General features: G+C 40.9%; 1 protein-coding gene across 2 annotated transcripts in view; it reads left to right on the top strand.

Annotated features, from left to right (window-relative positions):
- LOC119723938 overlaps positions 1–23,357 on the top strand; it is a 79,815-nt gene that overhangs the window by 49,588 nt on the left and 6,870 nt on the right. Inside the window, exons 35-51 of one of the 2 annotated variants that reach the window (XM_038194851.1) lie at positions 444–633; positions 1,015–1,342; positions 2,535–2,654; positions 3,938–4,066; positions 4,983–5,093; positions 5,754–5,927; positions 8,087–8,230; positions 9,068–9,245; positions 11,039–11,189; positions 12,678–12,799; positions 13,087–13,226; positions 14,478–14,619; positions 15,880–16,086; positions 17,405–17,608; positions 19,078–19,260; positions 19,424–20,082; positions 21,502–21,646. In XM_038194851.1, coding sequence (XP_038050779.1) covers positions 444–633; positions 1,015–1,342; positions 2,535–2,654; positions 3,938–4,066; positions 4,983–5,093; positions 5,754–5,927; positions 8,087–8,230; positions 9,068–9,245; positions 11,039–11,189; positions 12,678–12,799; positions 13,087–13,226; positions 14,478–14,619; positions 15,880–16,086; positions 17,405–17,608; positions 19,078–19,260; positions 19,424–20,082; positions 21,502–21,646 — 3,327 coding nt within the window. The remainder of the gene's footprint in view (positions 1–443; positions 634–1,014; positions 1,343–2,534; positions 2,655–3,937; positions 4,067–4,982; positions 5,094–5,753; positions 5,928–8,086; positions 8,231–9,067; positions 9,246–11,038; positions 11,190–12,677; positions 12,800–13,086; positions 13,227–14,477; positions 14,620–15,879; positions 16,087–17,404; positions 17,609–19,077; positions 19,261–19,423; positions 20,083–21,501; positions 21,647–23,357) is intronic. The other variant, XM_038194852.1, reaches the window with a different exon arrangement.

Genomic DNA, 23,357 nt, shown 5'->3' on the forward strand with positions numbered 1-23,357 from the left:
TAAGTTTCAAATACTCACTGTTAACTTCAGATTGGTTTTAGAGTTACAAAAGCTCCTGTCTATCATCCAACTCAACTATCTTTCATTCAACAGAAAAGAAATCAAAAATAAACATTGAATGCACATTTTCTTCTATAATTGAAATGTCAGTTTCCAGTGGCCTTGAATAAGCCAGGTCGGTATCGCGATGAAGTAGTCCAAGTCAAAGGTCATTCGGATTAAAATCGCTGGCGTGATGATACGCGAACGCCCATTCTGGTTGTAATTAGCATACGAGCGTCGTGCGCCTGTCTCAGCGCGCGTTCATGCGCCTTCGATTACCCCGAATGACCTGTGACCCATATCATTGTGCGTATGCGCAATTGAAATACTCAGACTGGCTTATTTTCAATATCATAAACTTTAATCAACTCAAGATTTATGTCCACGTTATTCATTTGCAGATGTCACTGCCGAGAACCTGAACCTAGTGCCTGGTCTGACCTACTACGTGACGGTGACGGCCTGTAATGCTGCTGACCTTTGTACCTCAGTGACCTCTGATGGGGTCATGGTGGATGACTCTCCCCCGATAGTGGGGCATGTGTACGACGGCGGTCCTGGGGGTGGGGATATCAGCTACCAATCTTCGAGGTGATTAGACCAAAACAAATTATAACTATACTTATGTTTGTGGACAAACACAGGGCTGTTTCGGCAACTTTTTTGAAACATTTTTCAACCTGCTGCTAGAGCGTGCTCTAACATTTTATGACGTTACTGGTCAATTTTTTTTGTAAAGTACAACCTAGCCAGAGACTGACATTGTTGAAAGCAAGTTCACATCTTTTTCCACTTTCAAACTATAAGGCACTTCTGGTTTGGAAGGACACAAAGGTGCATTTTCAAGGATTGCATTTCAAAAAATTACATTTCATTGTCCCTTGAAAGAGTACCATTTGGATCAAGGGATTCAAATAATTGCATGTGGTCCTGTATGATGTCATGATTTCTGTATTTTCTGATTGTCTGTAGACTTGAGTTGCGAGCTCATTGGTGGGGCTTCAACGACCCTCACTCTGGCCTCTCTCACTACGAATGGCGCGCCGGCACGACACCAGGAGCTGAAGACATTCTCTCCTCCACACGCATCGAGCTGTCAGAAGACGCTCTGATATTCCTGTCAGCATCAGACCAGATGCCAGTCGGCACTGATATCTACGTCACAGTGCGCGCCTACAACCGGCTTGGTATGTGGAGTCAGGCTACGTCTAACGGGTTCCGTGTAGACTCTAGTCCACCTGATGTGGTGGTTGCACCTGCTATAGATCAAACTCTAGGCATGGCTGTCACAAACACACAGGTATGAATCAAATAATGACTTTCAAAAGCATTTCTTCTTCTTGTGTTATTTGGGAGTTTAATTTAAAGCTATAGTCCATCATTTGCAGCTATCCGAAAAGTAACTGGCGTAATTATTGTTGAAAAACATACTTGGTTGAAAGATAGTAAGGGGACTAAACTCCCTGTGAAATTATTCATTCTGGCAAGCTGTCACTTTGAAGTAATCAACGAAAGAAGGCCTTTCCAACGGTGCGTCTTAAGACGCACCGTAGGAAAATTTAAATTTAGTAGTTCGTTTTGTTATTCGGCGCAGCGCGCGCAAGCATTGGCACGACGCACAGGCGCGCGCGGTTGCTATAATTCGTCGGATCAGTGCGCGACATCGCGTATAGCTACAATACAAAACGAATTCAAAACATGATTCAGCAACTTTTGATTTGAAATTGAGATCCTAGAATGCTGTTTTTCTCGGAATATACAGCTGAAGCTGAGCTGAAACTGCATCAGGTTAGTTGTTCAGTATCCTTCATTAGATTTTGAACACTTTTGTTGCTTCAAACGAACAAAATGCACAAATTACAAATGATGGACTATATCTTTAAAGGGAATATACAACATTTGCCTACATCAAAAAACAGAACTACCAAATTATTATGAGATACCTTAGAGGACTGTTAGTGAATGACAGTCTAAAGCATCCTGTAAAATCATGGCACCTGGTGTGCTGTCAGTTTCAAGAAAATTGGTATTTTTGTATTAGTTTCCAACGCTGGTCAGCTGAGCTGGAAAAAAAAACTGGCTTTTTTTCAAATGCTGCCCCCAAGTTACCATATTTAGTTAGTCCGCACTTTGTTTGCAATCGATTACACACCTATGAAAGGGTGCAAGCCAGCTAGACTGGTTCCCTGACTTTACGATTCCCCGACGTCTATAAAGTGCTCCGTTTTATCTTAAGTGGGGTCAGGGAACCAGACTACAGGATAATGACTGTTTTTCTTAGTTTCCAGCATCTACGACCACAGAAATGCAAAGTTAATGTAACAATATTTGCTATAAAATACTTGCCCCCAAAATCCATTCATTTCTGAAAATGACAGCAAAAGCAAATGTTGTATATTCCCTAAAATTTCTTGTTGCTCGGTGAACAATAATCATCAAGATATCTGAAATGTTTCCCTTTCTTTTCTGTTGAAAACTAATATAAATTTCAGGTCTTGCGGGATCTGATTCACTTTTCCTGGAAGTTCAATGACACTGAGAGTGGTATTAAAGACCAGTTTGTATCCGTCAGCACGCACCGCAACGGTGACGTCAATATACATCCAATAAAAGTAAGCTTTTTTGTTATCGACACCAAGTGTTAAATATAATAAATGGTGTAAGGATAAAACAGTTTTTTTTTTTTTGGAAGATCAAATAACAAAATTCCTTGAATGTTTTGAAACAGGAAAGACAGTTACCGTTTCGGTTTGCGGTAACACCATGTGGTAATAACTACTGCTTAGAAGATATTTAGTTCTGAGAAGAACTTGTCCTACTTATTATCAACTTTCGCTAAGTAGTTTTTGTTCTGATAAGAACAGTCCTGCTTAGTTCAGGTTTATTCAGGTTCAGGTTTATTTATTTCCACAGTATTAATCCAACAAAAGTTAATCATAGAAAGTTATATATAAATAAATAAATAAATAGATATATAAAGATGCAATTAACGAACAAGTGATACTGCAGAGGGATCCAATAAGAAGCAAAGCTTGTAAGCAATGGTCCCTATATAAAGCAAACACATGCATTGAGCCTACAGAAAGAAGATAAAAGAGAGGGCATGAGATTGGGAGACAAAAATACCAACAGGGCTCAGTGCACATGTTGCTTACAAAAGCTAAGTTTAACTTACAGATGTGAACAAACAAAAACAGACAAGTACCTAAGGGCATGGGCTATATACAATGTAGGCTCGCTAACTGGATTTAACTGAACAATTGCATTGCAGAGATTCAGCTATAAGCTTCTAACAAAATAGATTTGTAAATACGTTTAAAGGTCGAGATGTTTTTAGAGGCTTTAAGTTTATCAGGAAATGAATTCCAAAGCATGGGTCCCTCGTGTTTAACCGTTTTATGGGCAGAAGAAGTACGGGTGTATGGAATGTGAAAATTAGAGGCTTGACGAGTAAAGTAAGAATGAATTCCGAGATTCCAAAAAAATACTTTTAATGGAGGAAGGTATATTGTTACTGGCGACCTTGTACATGAGGGACCCAAGCTGATAATGATAAATATCATCGAGTTTTAAAGTTTTATGTTAGTTCTAAAAGAAGTTGTCTAAATTTGGTCTCTAGAAGAAAACTACATAGCGAAAGTTGATAATAAGCAGGACAAGTTCTTTAGAGAACTAAATATCTTCTAAGCAGACGTTATTACCACATGGTGTTACCGCAGACCGAAACGATACCGATACTCCACCATGCAAAGCCTCAAATCTTACAGGGAAGATAATTATTTCATTTCGCATAGCTGTTTTGCTTTGAACAACTACTAATGAACCAGATTTATTCCTTCAAAGTTTTAATCTGTTTTGATTTTCAACAAATAACAGAATCTTTTATCATTTACAGATTGCGGGGAGTGAGTTGGACCATACCTTCACCAATCTGACATTACATGAAGGCAGTCGATACGTCATTACCGTAGTTGCTTGTAACTTTGCTGGTCTCTGCACACAGGCTGAGACACAGCCTTTATTGGTACGTAACATCTATTACACTCACTGTCTTATCACACCACTTGTCAACCACTGCGGTCAAAAATAGTCGGCATCTTCTGATCTCAGCTGGTCTCTTACATTGTTGTAATTAAAGTCTCCGGTTTTTGGTTTGCCCGCGCGTTGCCATAGCCATACGCGTCGGGAAAATTATTAAACAGTTCTCGTTTCAATGTAAGTTGATATCTCAAAACTGCCGAAGTCACTGGTTTGATTGGAATCCTGCTGCTGCACAATTTTAACGTGTTTTTAGATGAGGTTACGATTGAGTATAAGCTTCACGTGGCCTCTCTGGGCTCCCATATATGTTGCACTGAATTTAGTCGGGAACCATTTGCAGACGGTGTTGTAATTTTGTAATTGTGTGTATGGACGCTAGACTGAGGGAGCAATGGTCGTGTATCTGGAACCTGTAAACGCTTTTTAAGTAGTGCGAAATGTAAGGGGGCAGACTAATAACCAGCCTGGCAGCACGCGGTGTTTTGCACAATGTCGCTGTATGGTCTGACGTTACCGTTTCCTCTGATTTTTGTCTTGACTATCCAAATTTCCCCCCAAAATGTTTGTGTCGGTCAAGATCGTATTAAAGTAAGTGCAGAATTCTCAAGCCTTATGGCCTTACTGAGTTCACCGCAAGCTCCACTCTGAAGGATAGTTTTGAGAGTTTTAAGGGGATCGAAGCCTCATCTGCAACATCACCCGACATTTGAAGAAGAAAAAAAAGTTTGGGGAAAACCAGCGTTGCCTCACTACCTTTGGGGCAAGCTCCATACCACTATACTAGAAACAGGAGACTTTTCTCTTGGCCTTATTATAATTTGAATGCTTTTACAGCTTGTTCTGGCCAAAAATCTGGATGGTACAGTTCGGGTTCTCATTGTCCCTTTGGTCTTCCTCAGGTTGATGGAAGCCCACCGTCAGTTGGGACGTTTGCCATTGATACCGAGAGTGCTGCCAACTTGGAACGTCATCATATCACCTGGATCAACCCAACCACCGAACCGTATGATGTATGTCTCTCATATGCCACTCAATCCTAAACTTGTTTTGATATTTTTTTTTTTAACTTGTGATAGTGACAACAATTCTTGAAATTGCATTTTTTGACAAAAGAGGTTTTAGGGTCATTGTGTTTGGTGCTATACTTTGAACGGATGGAGCAATTTAATTAATTTTTTAATCTTGAAGTAGTTTAAATTGGCTTTCTAGTCATTATTCGTAAGATGGAGTTTTTGCGTCGGGGTGATGTAAACCAAATTAGGTTTTGCCCTTCACCGACGTATAAACACTGTATACTCAGTGTGTTACCTCCCGAGTGAAATTTGGGAAAAATCACTCGGGTGGGACTCGAACCCACGACCTCCTGCTTTCTAGTGCTTTCTAGATCCCGTTAGCTCGGTGGTCGAGTGGTAAGACATCTGCACTAGAAAGCAAGAGGTCATGGGTTCGAGTCCCACCCGATTGATTTTTTTCCAACTTTAACTCGGGAGGTAACACACGAGTATACAGTGTTTATACGTCGGTGAAGGGCAAAACCTAATTTGATTCAGTCATTATTATTTTTGGTGGTACTTATTTTTTTCAATTATGAAATATATTTTTTGAGGTTTAGGTTCCACTTTTTTTGACTCGCCCTGTAAATGTGGTTAAATTCTATCCCTTAAAAACAGCCTGACGTAGTTTCCCCACGCTACCACTCGGGTTGGATGACGTGGGTAGAAGACCCCCGTACGTCCCTTGGTTCCTTAGCCCTTGCCTGGCTGGGATTTGCTGATGTTCACTCTGGTATCAGCCACTACTTGGTCTCCGTCGGACGCACCTACAGCGGCTCGGAACTCACCCCGGTATCTTTACAAATTTCATTGAAATGTCAAATATAAGGCCAAGTTCCCGCAAGGACTATAGTTGACCAATGGTTAACCATAGTTCGACTAACGCTTGCCCGAATTCTGTCTAGTTGACGGTAGTTGACTACGCTAGTTGGCTATTTGAAACCAACCTACTGGGGCTGGATTCATTGCTGGTAACCAATAGCCGCGCGCATTCATAACGCTAGCAGGGAGCCAGGATCCAGAAGTTTTGCGATAACATTTTGACCAGCGTTTGACTGGAGACGTTCGCACGTTGCTATTACTGAGCAGGCGTAAGGTACGTCACAAATCAACCACTAGTCGACTAATGGCCCTTGCCTGAACTTGGCCTAGGGTGCTACATTACTGTCATTTTTAAAGGGATTATACAACATTTGCTTAAGCTGTAATTTCCAGAAATGGATGGATTTGGGGGGTTAGTATTTCATAGGAAATATTGTTACACTGACTTGTTTGAAGTTTTGTGTTTGTAGATGCTGGAAAGCCAAGAAAAACAATTATGTTCCTATAGTCTGGTTCTCTGACCCCACGTAAGAAGAAGGGAGCTATTTAAAGACGTTGGGGAATTATAAGGCCAGGGAACCAGTTTACCTGGCTTGTACCCATTCATAGGTGCATAATAGATTGCAAACAACATGTAGACTAACTAAATATGGTAAATTGGGAGCAGCATTTGAAAAAATCTGGGTTTTTTTTTTCAAAGCTGGTCGGCCGATCAGCATTGCAAATTGGCACAAAAAATACCACTTTTCTTGAAAACGACAGCACGTACACATGCCATAATTTTACAGGATGCTTTAAACTGGCATTCGCTAACAGTCCAGTAAGATATTTCTCAAGAATTTGGTACTTTTGTTTTTTGATGTTTGCAAATGTTGCATATTCCCTTTAAAGTGAAAATGGCTTTGCTAAATTGCACATATCAAAAGGCAACAAGAAATTCAAAAACCTTTAAGTTTTAAGTTACAGTAGTAGATGCGTAACAAATACAAGTTCATTAATGAAAACAAATAGGCAATATTTAAATTGAAAAGTTGCAAAAGGTTTCTACCAGAATTGTCAGTTTCTTACTGACATGCTTTCAAGTTACGTCCACTTCAATTTTTGTGCCGTTTAAATTTATTGGCTTAATTGTTCTTTTGATTCTTTTTTTTCTTCAATAATGATCCTTTCTCAATATTTATATAATATTCGATGGCTTTGAGGGGGATACAAGAATATATTGCACGAGCTATAACAATATTGTTATAGCGAGTGCAATATATTCTTGTTTTTCCGGAAAAAAAGCCATCCAACATTATTCTTATTATTTATATTAGGCTCCCTAGCTTGATCTCCAAGAAACAAATTTCAGGACACGGCCTTTATTTCTCAAATTTCTTTGAATTATCGCGCCGCTCGAAGCTAGTTGTGGCTGTTGGCAACAGTGCGCGTATATACCCTGCCAGTGCTGCGCGCAGCGTGCCATGCGCTACGCTCTGTTGACTGGTTGACTATTACATTCTATGCTCTGGATTGTGCGGGAACCAGTGAAAAATGCCCGGATGACTGCAATAACATTATTATTGCAGTCATCCGGGTACTTTTTGACATAATATTGCAGTCATCCGGGTTTGAAAGCATACATGCACTGATTTATTTTTACCACTGGAAGCCTGATTTAAATAATAATCTTTGATATTGAAGTTATTTGAATGTCCTTTGTCGTAACTGTGATATAGGTCTATCCGTCGATGTCTGTATAAAACAGTCCAATGCTGTAGTTTTATACATGTGTAACTCAACCTTGTCAATATTCAGAATAGCAAACTCCATCATATTCATAAGATGGAATTTTGTGTCGGGGTGATGTAAATCAAATTAGGTTTTGCCCTTCAGCGGTACCCGCTGCTATGTACATCAGATTCGAACCAGCCAGCCGATACCGTTAGCTCGGTGGTCGAGTGGTAAGACATCTGCACTAGAAAGCAGGAGGTCATGGGTTCGAGTCCCACACGAGTGACTTTTTTCCAACTTTCACTCGGGAGGTAACACACTGAGTATGCAGTGTTTATACGTCGGTGAAGGGCAAAACCAATTTAATAAACTCCATCATGCACATTCATTGACTCGAAAAGTTTTGGTTTCTCTAGAGTGGACCAGTTCATGTAAGCCACAGCTACGACGGCATGCCATTGGACGAGGGTATCGTTCAGGCTACCTTCATACCACTAGAGGGCAGTCTAACGGACATAAACCCTCCATATCTCTACATTTCCATCTGGGCAGTCAATGGGGTAAATATCATAAGTCTCATAAATACCAAAAATACTAGACTTATGTTTGTGAACAAACACATGGCTGTTTCGGCATTTTATTAATACATGTTCTAGTCTTGTGATAGACTGATAGTTATTACACATCCAAGCGTAGGTGTGCACCAAGTTACAACAAACTCGGACCTATAGTTCTGCTGATATAGACCTTAGAAAGATTAACCTTTAATATAACGTCATATGTCATGTGATGACATCATCACGACATCACTTGAATTTTCATCTAAAACACATCCCGGTCTAGGTACATACGAACTTTCAACCCAATCGGACCTGTCGTTCTTTAGATACAGGCCTTCAAAATATCATCATGACGTCATTTCATTTTTCATCTATGACACATCCCGGTCTAGGTACATACAAGAACTAACTTTCAACCCAATCGGACCTGTCGTTCTGGAGATATAAGCCTTCAAAATATGCACCTTTATTGTGACATGTGATGACAACATGATGATGTCAATGTTAGGCACACATCTGCAGGTGCTGGTCTAAGTGTGTGCCAAGTATAAAGGCATTCGAATTGATTTTAGTGGCCAAAGTGCCGGTAACCAAAAAACGTGTACAAAAGCTATGGGCAGATGACTGAAAAGGAAAAAGAAAAGGAAAACAAAAATCTTAACAAAAACAAAGGTTGTTTCAGCAAAGGTGCCGAAACAGCCAAAAAAAGTTTTAAAAATCGATGTGAACAAAATAGGAATTAATTATGACAATGGAAACTGTCAGTCTAGAACTGACTTTGGTCTTCTAATTAATCAAAAGATTTGCAATCAATTTCCCTTTGCTTTCTGCACACAGGTCGGTCTACCAAGCAACCGCCATCATTCCACTTTCGAGCTTTCCCGAAGTTCAACCTATGAGGGCGCTCTTGTCCTGCTGCGGCAATGCTCACCTGCAACATGCGAGGGCCACTGTGCATGCGCTCCTATTGATAAAGCATGTGCCCCGGACAGGAGTTGCAATGACGTAACAGACAGTAAGCAGAGTTTTACCCAGCCTTGGTCAAGGCGCTAGTTGTTATTCATCTTCGCTAGCGCTATGCACGCAGTCATAATGTCTACACATGCAGTGCATTAAAAAATACAGCGCGAACAGCGACCTCACGCAGCCACTATTTTTATGCAAATTAGTTGGACCCAATCTAGTGCCTTGGTTCAATCGTCGGCAAAAGCTTATGTTTTTTCTTTATTTTGCGCTGGATTTCTAGCGCACAACCTCGTATGCGAATACAGATAAGTGTAGGCGGGGCTTATATGTGGAGTGTCCAATCACTCCTTGGTAAATCTACACGTCATCAAATTATTCGCAGCTATTCGCCTTTTGCGGACGTGACAGGAACCACAGTTTTTGTGCATTGGTGCCGTGTGCAGAGACACACAACGTGAAACGTGTATGGATTATGTACGGTGCCATGTTTCACTATGCGAGTTTCCACGCAACGATCGACCAATAAGAAAACGACATTTAAGGTCAGCTAAGGCTATTAACATAATGAGCACCACCCCCAAAAACTCACATGGATGATTGAACCAAGGCGCTAGATTGGGTCCAACTGATTTGCATAGAAATGGTGGCCGCATGAGTTCGCTGTTCGCGCTATATTTTTAACGCACCACATGCATAGCGCTAGCGAGGATATCGTTTACCGCGCTACGGCCGGGATGAATAACAACTAGCGCCTTGACCAAGGCTAAGTTTTACCCAGTGACAAATTCCATCTTCAAACTAGATTTATGTTTGTGGACAAACACATGGCTGTTTCGGCAATTTGTTGTATTTTTATGTCATGTTATAGACTGATAGGACATAGATCAGTAGAAAGTTGCATAGTGATCAGTGCCAGTAATTCCATAGATATAGGCTTATAACAATACACCTTTAATGTGACGTGGCATTTCATGTGATGACGTCATGATGACGTCACTTCAAGTTTTATCTATAATACATCCTGGTCTAGGTACATACCAATTTTCGATCCAATCAAATGTGTCGTTCTGTAGATATAAGCCTTCAACATATGCACTTTTATTATGTCATCACATGTCGTGTGATGACGTCGTGATGATGTCACTTCAATTTTCATCTATAACACAGCCCGGTCAAGATACTTACCAAGTTTTAAGCAAATCGGACCTGTCATTCTGTAGATATAGGCCTTCAAATCATGCACTTTAAATATGACGTCACATGTCATGTGATGACATCATGATGACATAGCTTCAATTTTCATCTGTAACACATCCCAGTCTAGATACATACTAAGTTTCAACAAAATCGGCCTTGTCGCTCTGTAGATATAGGCCTTCAAAATATACACCTTTATTGTGACGTCACGCGACACTTGATGAAGTCATGATGACATCAATGTTCAGCACGCATCTGCAGGTGCTGGTCTTAGTGTGTGCCAAGGTAATCAGATTGATCTTAGTGCCAAAAGTGCCTTGGACAAAAAAAACATGTACAAATGCTATGAGCAAAATGACTGAAAAAGAAAAGAATAAAAAAAAAAAATCTTAACGAAAACAAAGGTTGTTTCGGAAACAGCCCAAACCATTATGCTATCGCTTCTAGCTGGAATGGTCACAGTTTGACATGTCACTGTTGAATGAAAATTCTTTGCGTTGAATCTGAAGGGAAACTTCAGTATAGTCTTGTAATTAACGACAGTTAAGACTAAGGCATCCTGGATTTAAACAGGATTCGAACCAGCTCTTTATTTTTTTGCAATGGTAACAGTCATTTCTTGACATTTCTTACCATTACCTCAAGGTAATCCCAACACCGTGATAGAAGTTCTTGATGTACTGGATCTGATGCACAATGATATCGATACCATGATCGATATTGATGACACAGCCACTCGGTACATGACAGCTGCAGTCTGGCGAGTCACTGAGCAGAAAGGACTGGACATCAAATGGTGAGTGAATGTATGATTGATATCGATTATTAAATGACATCAATGAAATGATTACTAAACAGTGGCTGCTGCTCGTTGATTCTCAAAGCAGAAAGGGAATTTGATGTTTAATAATGCATGATGTGTAGAACAGCAAGATTGATATTAAAGGGACACTAGGTCCTGGAACAGCCCAATTGGGCTACAATCTCGTTGAACGAGATTATGTTAACCGGAAAGAACATTTAAAACTAGGATAGAAACATCCACACAACTATCCTTTAAAAACTGGGCGTTTTTGTGTTATTCCTGTATTATGCGTGCGAGAACGAATTTCGGGATTTCATTCGTATGCGTAAAGTGTTCGCCTTTTGCAGACGTTGAAGAAACCACAATTTTTTTGCATTGGTGATTGGTCACCGCTGTTCCCGAGACACACAACGTGTATATCGTATACTGTATGAGAACGACACGAAAAACGTATTCGTACTCTGTCGTGTCTGATGTAAACAACTGGGTTTTTTTGGTCTTTTCTCGGGAACGGTAAGACATTAGGTTGGTTTCCTTTCAACCACATGTTTGAAATAGGATAAGTAAACATCCAAAACATGAAATTTTCGGGGATTTCAGGACCTAGTGCCCCTTTATGTAATTCATCATCATCATCATCATCATCATCATCATCATCATCTAGAGATCGCAACCGAGATCTCGTTCACAACGCCACGCCAGGTGTCTTTATCCCTCATTATGTACGGAAGGTCTTCAATTTCACATTGGGTGTCTTTGCCAATCACATCAATGTACATGTAGTTGAAAGGTCTTCGTCCTCTATTAAGGCATGGAAGTCTCCAACATAATACATCAGATATGACCTGGTTTACAGCACGGTAGCAGTGGCCAGCAAAGCGTACTCGTCGTTGAGCAACAAAAGCAGAGATAGGTGGAATGTCTCCGTAAATCTGTTCTTTAGTCCTGTGTGCTTATGCCTTGAGATGGTCTGCACCCTCATAAGAAGCCTGGTGTATGTGCCATCGATCTTGAAGCTTTCTTCATGCATGGTCCAGGTTTCGGCTCCATAGAGAAGAATGCTCTCCACACAGGCCCTGAAGAAGGCCAGCCTTGCTGATTGTGCTATACTTGATTGCCAGATGTGATGAAGCTTGTTACTGGCACTCCAAGCTTGTCATTTGCGTAACTCGTACACTTAGCAAATCGAAAGGCGAGTCTGAAGGATCAGGCATGCAACTTTTCCTCGGATCAGCTGATTTCCTCTCTTTTACTTCCCATGTGTGCCATTGAAAATAGAAAAACACTGTACAAAGTCTGGGAAAAATTTGAATTTCCTCTTTTTTTGTGATTTCCCAGTTGCATGCCTGAAGGATGCAAGCTATGCTTCCTAATTTTGAAGATTCTGATCCCGCCAAATGCAAGTGAGTTTTGCACCGTGAAACTCAAAATCGACAAATATGAACCGCTCTCCTTCTTTATATATCTAAATATTACCAGGTTTGAGTGGAGCATTGGTGATGATTCCTCGTCTAATCCATCGGGAGTCTTTGATGCAGGAAGGGATAGAGTATGGTTTGATGTTGGACAGGACAATCACGTTATCATCACGCTGAATGGAGGTAAGAATATGTCTACTAGCTTTGACATATTTCTAGAGCTACCCTCCTATTGTTTTGTTCATTGTTTAAAACCTCATGCGTGCGGTGGGCTCCAGATGGCTCCCGCTAAAGACGACCAGCTGATATATCAACTTGAACTGCATTGTGCATTGTTTAATTCTGTTTGATTAATTAAAACAATTAGGTCCGTACACAAGAAGTTAATTGCATAAAGTTACTGCATAAACTATTCCAACTTAGCTTCTGCATCAGTCCGTTATATCTTTTTTGTGCATCATATCCGTCAGACCGAAAGCTGTCCAAGGGAGTCAAGTATCACGTGTTCATCCGGGCCTGGTACGACGCTACGACATACGCAGTGTTCAGATCAGACGGCATTACACCTGATATCACACCGCCAAAAATATCAACAATCCGAGGCACTAAGGTAAGAGAACTAGGAAGTTAATAGTATACAAATATTGAGTGGCTCAGCGTGGAATGGGAGGGAATATTATCGCGAGGTAAAATCTGGACTTTTCCATTTCACGAGGCTAAGCCGAGTGAACTGGAAAAGTCCAGATTTTACCGAGCGATAATATTCCTCCCATTTCACAATTTAAAGCCACTCAATATTTGTTTTATATAACTGACATATAGATCCTTGTCATTTGATATATTTGAACCTTTTTTTTTTCAATACAAAACTGAAGGAAAATCTATTTCTCTCTTCCAAACCACCCCATCATGAAAATGTTTGAACCTAACGCTGTAGCGCTGGCTCTTTGGAACAATACGCGCTACGCGCAACGCTGAACGCGCACACCAGCATGCATTTGCACACAAATACCGCGTCATGATCCTAACTGTTGAATAGTATTTCCCATTCCCCATGGGCGGATAGTACTTTTTGAGCCGCGGCGTGAATGGGAGCAATAACGAATGTCATGTGATGTGAGTTCCACCAATCAAATGACTAGGATCTGTATGTCAGTTTATATATAATACAAATTGACAACCTGAAGCTAACTGCAGATGTATTCTGTAATTCTTGTAACAATGTTAACCCTAACCCCCTAGGCCCTTGTTGGTTGCTTACAACCATCCTCAATCCTCCAAAATCCTCCAAAATTTTCCAAAATTTTGCAACTCCGCCTAAATTTTTCAAAATTGTCAGACAGTCCTGCCTCAAAATGCATTCATCCTCAATCCTCCAAAATCCTCCTCATCCCAAAACTTTGCACTCGTGTTTAAATGAAGGATAACCAACGCCAAATCCTTCAAAATCATCAGACAGTCCTGCCTCAAAATGCATTCATCCTCAATCCTCCAAAATCCTCTTGTGCTTCAATCACCATTCATCCTCAATCCTCCAAAATCCTCATGTACTTCAATCACCATTCATCCTCAATCCTCCAGAATCCTCATTTGATTCAATCACCATTCATCCTCAATCCTCTAGAATCCTCCAAAACCGCCAGGAGGATTTTGGAGGAGTGAGGTGGGTTAGGGTTAAAGTTATCCAGTTATAATAGTGATCAAGTTGTTAATATCGCCTGGGAAAGGAAGTTATAATGTGCAATCTGTTCGTTGTACTCGTACCGTCAGATCCCTGAGAATTCTTATCCATAATTGTAATATTCTCTAAACTTTAGTTAAATATCTTTAATATTAATGCAATATCTTTCTTTGTTTCCAGATAAAAGACCTCGCCAGATCTGATGCTAGGAAAGACACAGATTACTTGACGGATCCTAGCGCCATCTTCGTCTCCTGGGAGGGGGTGTTTTTAGACGAAGCAATGTCCCAGTACCAAGTGTCACTAAGTACCTATCCTGGAGGTAAATGCAGTCAAATCTCAACAAATCCACTCGTAAAAGTCTCTCATTTATAATGTGTGTCACCCAAGTAACAAATAGGGTAAGGGCGGGTATTTTCGACCGGATGAGAAGCGACCACCCGTTAGTAATTGCTTAATACAATGCCTCTGAGGTATCCTGTTGTCATAATAAACTCTACACATGATGTTCAGTTTCTTCCCTCGATTGTCCATTGTTTAGAAGTCAGAACAGCTCCGTGAAATCTTTGTAATTCAGTCCAAAATTGAACATCTTATCGTGTCACGTAAGAACATTGGTATCATTGGTGGCGCCCTTAAAGACTTTACAGGGATGATGACGCTGAGAAAGGCCAATCTGTCAATCATTTTGGGTTGGGTCTTCAGGTCGATGCGTGATTGGCTGACAACCTTGAGTGGGCAGGGCTGATATAGGGGTGGTCGAATTCTGACCAACAGAGGGAGCTGCTCTGGCATTTTTCGACCACCACACTTTGTGTATACATTCGTTTAGCACAGGCATGCTCGCGTTGGATGAATTCGATCTGTTTTTTTTTTATTTGTGTACCTTAGGGGTTTAATTCTTATTTTCCCTGGACATATATATTTTTAAGATGTAAAGAAATGTTAAAAGTGGTGGGAAAAAAAAACTGTCTGTTAAAAACAAAGCAATATACACACCCTAGGCCTAGCTGAATATTAGCCTGGTCGAAAATTGCCGCATGCCGGTCGAATTCTCCTTCAAAGTGACCACTCATTCGAAAGGTCAGAGGTTGATACATCATGACCATCAATACTGACCAGGTAAGTTCTGAAATAAAGGAAAGTAAGTGCTTATGTTATCCAACTGAAGTTTGAGTTTCTTCCCCCTATTTTAAAATGAAATGGACCAAATTCTTCTTATCTGGTCGAATACCCCCTCTCTTACCCTAGGTCATTTAGCTTTAGGTATCCTTACAGTGATCCTGATGGGGCTTGATCCCTACTCAATGTAAATCCAAATGCAAACGTTCATTTCAGATGTTGCGACAAGCATTCATGCAAATTTGCAAAGGTCGGTAATGTTACAACGCTGGTGAAATTTGCTGCATATCATTTGTGAATTTTGCTGCGTCTGTTGCTTTGCATTTTCGGTTATGAACAGTACGAACCTTTGCTATAACTGTTCTTGTATTGGCATGGCAACTCTAACCTCAAGATGCAAGAGCGGTGGACTTTACTTTGTCCCTCATTGTCTCGATGCGCTGGTCTCTTTTCCCCTCAGGTGAAGACATTCGTCAATTTGCTGACCACGTCTTCCCAGCCAGTGTGTCGTCCACGCAGCTCACTAGCCTGAACCTACAGAGTGGACTGCGATACTACAGCAACGTACGAGCATTCAACAAAGCTGGTCTGCACACGCTCAGAAGCAGTGACGGCTTTGTGGTGGATACCAGGAAGCCAGATCCAGGCCTGGTCTTTGATGGCATAGGTCAGTCTGTGTTTTTTTAACTGTACAAAGAAACACTTGACATTGGCTGTTTGTCTCTGTTGCTCATGATTCATAGTTTTTTCTTGACTTCGCTACCGAAGTGCACAATCCCTTAAAGGGACTATACAACATTTGCTTTTGCTGTAATTTTCAGAAATGGATGGATTTGGGGGGTTAGTATTTTATCGTTACACTGACTTGTCTCAAGTTTTGTGGTCAAAGATGCTTGAAAAGCCAAGAAAAACAATCATGTTTCTGTAGTCTGGTTCCCTGACCCTACTTTATAAGACGGAGCAGTTTATACACCGCTAAAGATAAAAGGGAGCAATTTATACACGTCAGGGAATTGTGAGGTCAGGGTACCATTCTAGATGGCTTGTACCCGTTCATAGGTGTGTAATCGATTGCGATGTAAACAAAATGGGGACGAACTAAAAATGGTAAATTGGGGAAAGTAGGCCTATTTTAAAAAAGCCAACACTTGGCGGCCGACCAGCGTTGAAATTGATACAAAAATACCACTTTTCTTAAAAATTACAGCACACCAGGTGCCATGATTTTACAGGATGCTTTACTGTCAGTCGCTAACAGTCCAGTGAGGTATTTCATAATAATTTGGTAGTTTTGTTATTGATGTTTGCAAATGTTGTGTATTACCCTTAAAATTGTCTGATACAGCCAATTGTCACTCTTATCTAGATATTTTTCACAGCTACAAGCAGAAAAACACTCTAAACTTATAACGATTTGCTTTAAGAGGGTTATGTTTTCGATCCTTTATTCCAGGTCCCTAGAATATGAACTTGTCACTTGATTCAGCACTGAAAGGCTTGTGATTGACTTGAGATTGACTTGTGATTGGCTTGTGATTGACTTGTAATTGACTTGTGATTGACTTGAGATTGACATGTGATTGACTTGTGATTGACTTGTGATTGACTTGTGATTGACTTGTGATCAACTTTAGATTGACTTGTGATTGACTTGTGATTGACTTGAGATCGACTTGAGATCGACTTGTGATTGACTTGAGATCGACTTGAGATCGACTTGTGATTGGCTTGTGATTGACTTGTGATTGACATGTAATTGACGTGATTGACTTGTGATTGACTTGTGATTGACTTGTGATCGACTTGTGATCGACTTTAGATTGACTTGAGATTGACTTGTGATTGACTTGTGATTGACTCGTGATAACTTCTGATTGACTTGTGATTGACTTCTGGTTAACTTGTGGTTAACTTGTGATTGACTTGTGATTGACTTGTGATTGCCATTTTACAATCTGATTTTTTTTCTCCACCTTTCATTCTAGATCTTCACGACGTAGAGTACCAGAACTCCAGCACCGTCATCTCAGCCTCCTGGCATGGCTTTGTGGATCTGGAATCCTACGTAGACCATTACGAGTGGTGCGTTGGACTGACCCCTAGCCCTGCAGATGATGGCATTCTGCCCTGTACAAGTGTTGGAATCCACCTGTCTGCCTCCAAGACTCTACCTGTACCTCTCACAGATGGTAATTATCCAATGTCTAATGCCCTTGAACTGTTCCCCCTCCCCCTCAGTCTCAGAATCGCCCGTTATCCACAGAGCCAAGTCTCCTGTATAACGTCTGATATGTCTAAACATGCAGATACACGCAAGCCGCGCGCCTGCCAATCGGAGTCGACTTTTAGTAGACTTTACTAAAACCGTCACGTCATTTCATTCCCAAATCAGGACTAATGGTTTGATTGGTCAATTCGAATGCAATGTTTTGTAATACAACAACAGCCGGGCGCATATCGCGTAACATGATACAGAGTGCGTGACACAGGTTTTTTTTTTCCATGTCTATGACGTGATAACGGGTGAATGACCGAAGAACCGATATAGAAGGCGCCCGCTGATTGGTCAAAATCTAGAGGTCAAGATGCAGTTGTTTACATAGACTACCCCCCCCCCCACCTTCCCGAAACAACACACTGATGCATTTGCTTAATATTAATTGCATATTTGTTCAATTAATTAAATTTTCAAATTCTGTAGTCCAAAGCCCAGGGAAACACCTCTTTAAAAATAGAGTGTGACCCAATTTACATATTGCCGTTTGCGAGTTAGCCACGCCCTCAGACAAACCTATGGAATTTGTACGTTAAAGTTTGTTTGTCTTATAATTTGTGCGTTCTGCATCCATTGTTTGTATATATCATGTAAGTGGACAATTTTTCACAAGCTGCATTGACGCGATTCTACTGCGATAGGTTAATTCAGCAAGAGTACGGGGGAACGATTCACCCGATCAATTTTACTGGGCAGAGGTTGACTGGTAAAAAGTAACTAGGAAGAACATCTTGGAGGCTGTTTATGGGAAACGTAATCATTGTCTCGGTTATTTTTACCAAAAATTGTAACCCAGACCTTTTATTTCATATCAGGGAAGTACAGGGTGAAAAAAACCCCCGAAACCCAAATATCGGGACCATTTTGGTAGTGAAGTTTTGCATGTAACACTTTCAAAATCTAGGATATAAAAGTCCAATTCATAAGCTTTCTTTCAGTATAAGAATCATTCAAATCACTTATGTACTTTTCAAGTTACAACATTTTAAACACAACCACCGTTTTAAAGTTTTGTCCACGGATCACAAAGCAGATGAGTGTTCTTTCAGCAAAACCAAAACAACATTCGTCCCTGTGTCAATTGTTTTCGTTTCGCTGAAAGAACACTTACTTTTTTGTGATCCGTGGACAGAACTTTATAATGGTGGTTGTGTTTAAAATTCCGTAACCTGAAAAGTACACGAGTGATTTGAATGATTCTTGTATTAAAAGAAAGCTTACGAATCGGGCTTTCATATCCTACATACAGAACTTCACTAAAAAGTGGTCCCAACATTTGGGTTTCATGGGTTTTTTTTACTCACCCTTTATTAATTCCCCACTCAAAAGCCAAGAAATATAGACAAGATTAAGAAGAACTTGTTTTATAACTTTCTTTTTCAGGCATCCGGTATTACTCCAAGATCTCAGCTATCGACGCTGCCGGCCTACAGTCTGTATCAGTCTCTTCTGATGGGTTTGCAGTGGACACTACACCCCCTGAACCACTAAAACACATCCTTCGAGGGGATAACTTGATCCAGAATCCATCATTTGAAATGATGCTGCGGGAATCAGACAACACAGGTGAGCTTTGAATTCTAAGGAAAATATAAACTGCCTTTCTTAAGTAAAAAATTGATGCAATATCACAATTTGCCTTTTTTTACATTTTAATGTATGCACTATTTACAGGTTTATTTGTTTGGATGACCTGTTAAATTGAAATTTTAATTATTTTTTTTTTCAGATATGGAGGATATTATTACAACGGTTAGTCCTGACAATGGGACATTCAATGAAACCATGACTAGGCCTACAAAGTCACCTGATATTAATTCAACTCGTGAGGCAACGACACCTTCATTGACAGAGTCCTTGACAGCAAATTTTACAGGTGTCAATGTCACTGATAGCTATCCCACTTCTGACACCAATTTGACAACCGACGAAATGCCATTCACAACCAGTATGCCATCCACAACTAGTGTGGATGTTACACCAGATGAGCTACTTGGTCAGTGGATCGTTGCATCTGATAGCCAGACTGCTGTGGTCGCTTCTGGCAAGAAGATTGCTCAAGATGGCAGTAAGTTCTTGTCTCTTCACGGCTCTGTCTTCCAAACCTTCCACACAACCCCGGGCAGCCACTACCAGGTGGTGGTCTTCGCGAGTCATGCCGTGCCATCCCACAACCCTTTGCTGAATCAGGAAGGTCGCATCGAGGCTCCAGGATTGAATCGCGTCTTCAGGTTGTATGACCGGCCGACACACGGTCACTCAGACCAGAGTCTGAGTTCCATCCGATGGCATCAGCACAGGTTTTACTTCACAGCCAGCGACGATGTCTCAACATTAACAATCTCCTCAGTCGGAGAATCCAATGGAATCCTGTTGGATAATATTCAGGTGAGCAAATGTTTTGGAAACCTTTTATGCAAAACTCTATAAGCACTTGGAACGTCAATTCTGTTAAGAATATATCAGTGTTGTGGTACTCATACTCAGTACTCGTACTAGAAGTGACAGTACTCGTACTTAAGCAGCAAAGTACTCGTACTCTACATGTTGAAATTGTACTCAATTGTACTCAAAAAGCAGTACTCGGGGGAAAATGGTATAGCTCGACTTATCACAGCCTTATTTTATCAATACAGTCGAGTCTCGTTATAACAAACTCGTTCGGACCTAGCCAAATTGTTTGTTATATCAGAATTTTGTATTAAGAGGAACATCAGTCCTATTCATTGTGCACATAAATACACAGTCTGGACCAAGGCTTCATGTTTGTTATAACCAGAATTTTGTATTAACAGAGTTTGTACTAACGAGAGTCGACTGTACTTTCAGTTTAAACTAGTGGATTGGCTTGTGGAGAAATCAAAGTTTCCTGATTTTCCTCTGTGCACGTCCGGATGGACAAACACATTTAACAGCTAGCCGTGAGTGGGCCTGTATATCGGTCTGACTGGGCCTGGGCCAATTTGCCGTATGGCCGTATTCGGAAATACAAGTATTCGTACTTGTACTTCTACTTGTACTCGGCAAGCTAAGTACTCAGCAGTACTCGGTACTCAGGAAAAAAGTACTCGACTACAACACTGGAATATATTCCCTCTTCAAGTTCAGAATGGGTGCCGTACCTAATCTTCCAAGAGCATGAGTTGGTTTTGCAGTAGATCGTTTGTCTCAGCCCTGATGAGGAACCTCAGTTCTGCAAGTGTGAAACTGTGTGTTCAAGCTCAAAAGGGGTATTCCAACCTGGGAATTTTGCAAGTATCCAGACTCTCTAAAAATGAAAAGCACTCATCAGCAGTATTTTCATCACTTTTTGCTGACATTGCAGGCAATTTGTCACACTTTTTCATGAATAAAGATAAAACTGAGCATAAGGCCCCCCCCTAAAAATAAGTCGGTCTCTGGTTAGCGCGTGCGTCGATTTTAATCATGCGCGTTGATCTTTTTTTTTTTCCAAAATGTTCCGCGGTAGCTCCAACAGCGCCCTCTATTTCCGCACCTCCTCAATTTTTTTTACCAAAGAGCACCAAGGAATGGGAAATTGCACCATGGCAAATGATCGAAAGCACCAAGGCAAATTATGGAGGACACCAATGTACATGAGGACACCAAAAAAGCAAAATAGTACCCACCTTGTCTGTACAATCCAAGCTTGAAGGAAAAAAAAAAAAAGCAAAAAAAAACAAAGCCGCATGGCCGCGTCAATTCCGGAACTTTGGTCTGACCAGAGACCGAATATTTTTTTTTTTGGCCTAACAGATGTATAGAATTATGATACATTATTGTAAAAATCCCATTCTTCCTTTCTAGGTGAGACCGCTTACAACGGGACCGAGTTCCGGAGATGGGTCCGTAGAAGTCCATACTCAGTTCATTCACAGCTGGTCGTCAATCCAGGCCAAGTGGCATTTTATTGACCCTGAGAGTCCAATAGTGGACTACAGCTGGGCTATAGGTACGTGGAAACTTCCTAGCAGTCCTTGCAAGTCCTTCACAAGTCATCCACTCCCAAGTCAAGTCACAAGCTGTGCAAATGAACTCTGACAAAGGCATTCCTTTGTTAGAGTTCATCCTCTGTTACTTATCACCAGACTTGTCAATTCGGGCGATTCACAATGCAGTGCGCCAACAAGAGTTTGCCACATCATCATCGGTTTTGATTCGCTCGTACCCCCCGCCCTGCAAACAGGACGCTGGGATACTCTGATGAATTCACGCTCTGATTGGTTGGATTTTGCGTAACCAGTGATCTGCGCGTCATCAAGGTCATGACTCTGCAAGGTTTGAAATGGCCATTAAGTCTAATTCATTACTCTTTTATTCCAGTTTAGAGATGTTTTTTTCTCGTTGAAAAGCATAATAATGTAGGAAATTCTGTAAAACTTATCTGTGTTGTAAATTTACAATTCCTGTCACTCGCTCAGGCTCCGTTTCGAATCAAGAACGGTCGGATTGCATTATGCGACGCTCAAAATTTTGTCCACAGGGTCCGCAATGAAACAGAAATCACATCCGGTATGGAATGTGCGCAATTCTATGGCAAGTTTTCGGATAGCATTTGCTCACATTGTCTGACTGTTTCTTGAACAGCTGCAGCCAGATGCTTTATACATTGGTCATAGGCCTGGTCATAGGCCACTTCCTTCCCAAGATTCTGTGAAGCTCGTCAGAGTATCCCAGCGTCCTGTTTGCAGGGCGGGGGGTACGAGCGAACTGTTTTGAGGCCCTTGTCCAGTCCGTTCTGGGTTGGCCTGCTTTCTCCCTCCTCCACTTGGCCCTGTCCGTTGCGTCCCTCGCATTGACTCCAAGCAGTCGCATGTCATCTGTCACAGAGCTCTGGCACATCTTGCGCGGTTGTCCAAGGGGTGTGGGCCCACCCGCGACTATTTTGGTACACCTCTGGACCCAGCTGGCATCATCCTTTCGGTAATCCTAACTTTTAGGACACATCTATTTTTTACAAGTTCTGTTCAAAACTTACTTTTGCAGATGACTGTCCAGTACCAAAGTGACTTTTGCAGGCTAAAGCAGTCTTTTTTCTTCATATAAACTCATGTTTAATAGTTGTAATTTTGAAAGCACTTTCGAAGAAAATGTGACTTTCCTACCTTTTTTCGCAGTCAGACGTGCATGTTGTAGTTCTGACATGCATGAAAGCCCTACATAATGAAAGCCCGATGCTGATTGGCTGCTAAAAAAAATTAATTAGTCTGGTTCCTAGACCAAAAGATTCTGACTACTCCTGAATCTATTGGTTTGGGAACCAGACTAAAAATAAACAAGTTAGTCTGGTTCTCAGACCAAAAGATTCTGACTATTCCTAAATCTTTTGGTCTGGGAACCAGACTAAAAATAAATAAGATGTTTATTTTTTATCAGCCAATCAGCATCAAGCTTTCATTGCATCGAGCTTTCACGTTTGCCATCTTGGTTTTTGAGTCTGTTTTCTGGTTGTCATTGTCGTCTTTTACCCCTGAATTTTCCTCATAAATCAAAGCCCTGCCCTCTTTCCACAAAATTAAACCTGCTGATATTCAAGAAGGTCTCATTGCCAATTGTTCAGATGTGCCAAGAAGTATCAGAATGTCAATTTTTGAGTGTCATTTTAGTCAACTGTTTTGGTGAGTCTTTCCCTTCCTATATAGGAAGGGGGTCCTAAAAGTAAG

This window comes from Patiria miniata, unplaced genomic scaffold (assembly GCF_015706575.1).
Source record: "Patiria miniata isolate m_02_andy unplaced genomic scaffold, ASM1570657v1 HiC_scaffold_17, whole genome shotgun sequence".
In the NCBI taxonomy this organism is placed as follows: Eukaryota; Metazoa; Echinodermata; class Asteroidea; order Valvatida; family Asterinidae; genus Patiria; species Patiria miniata.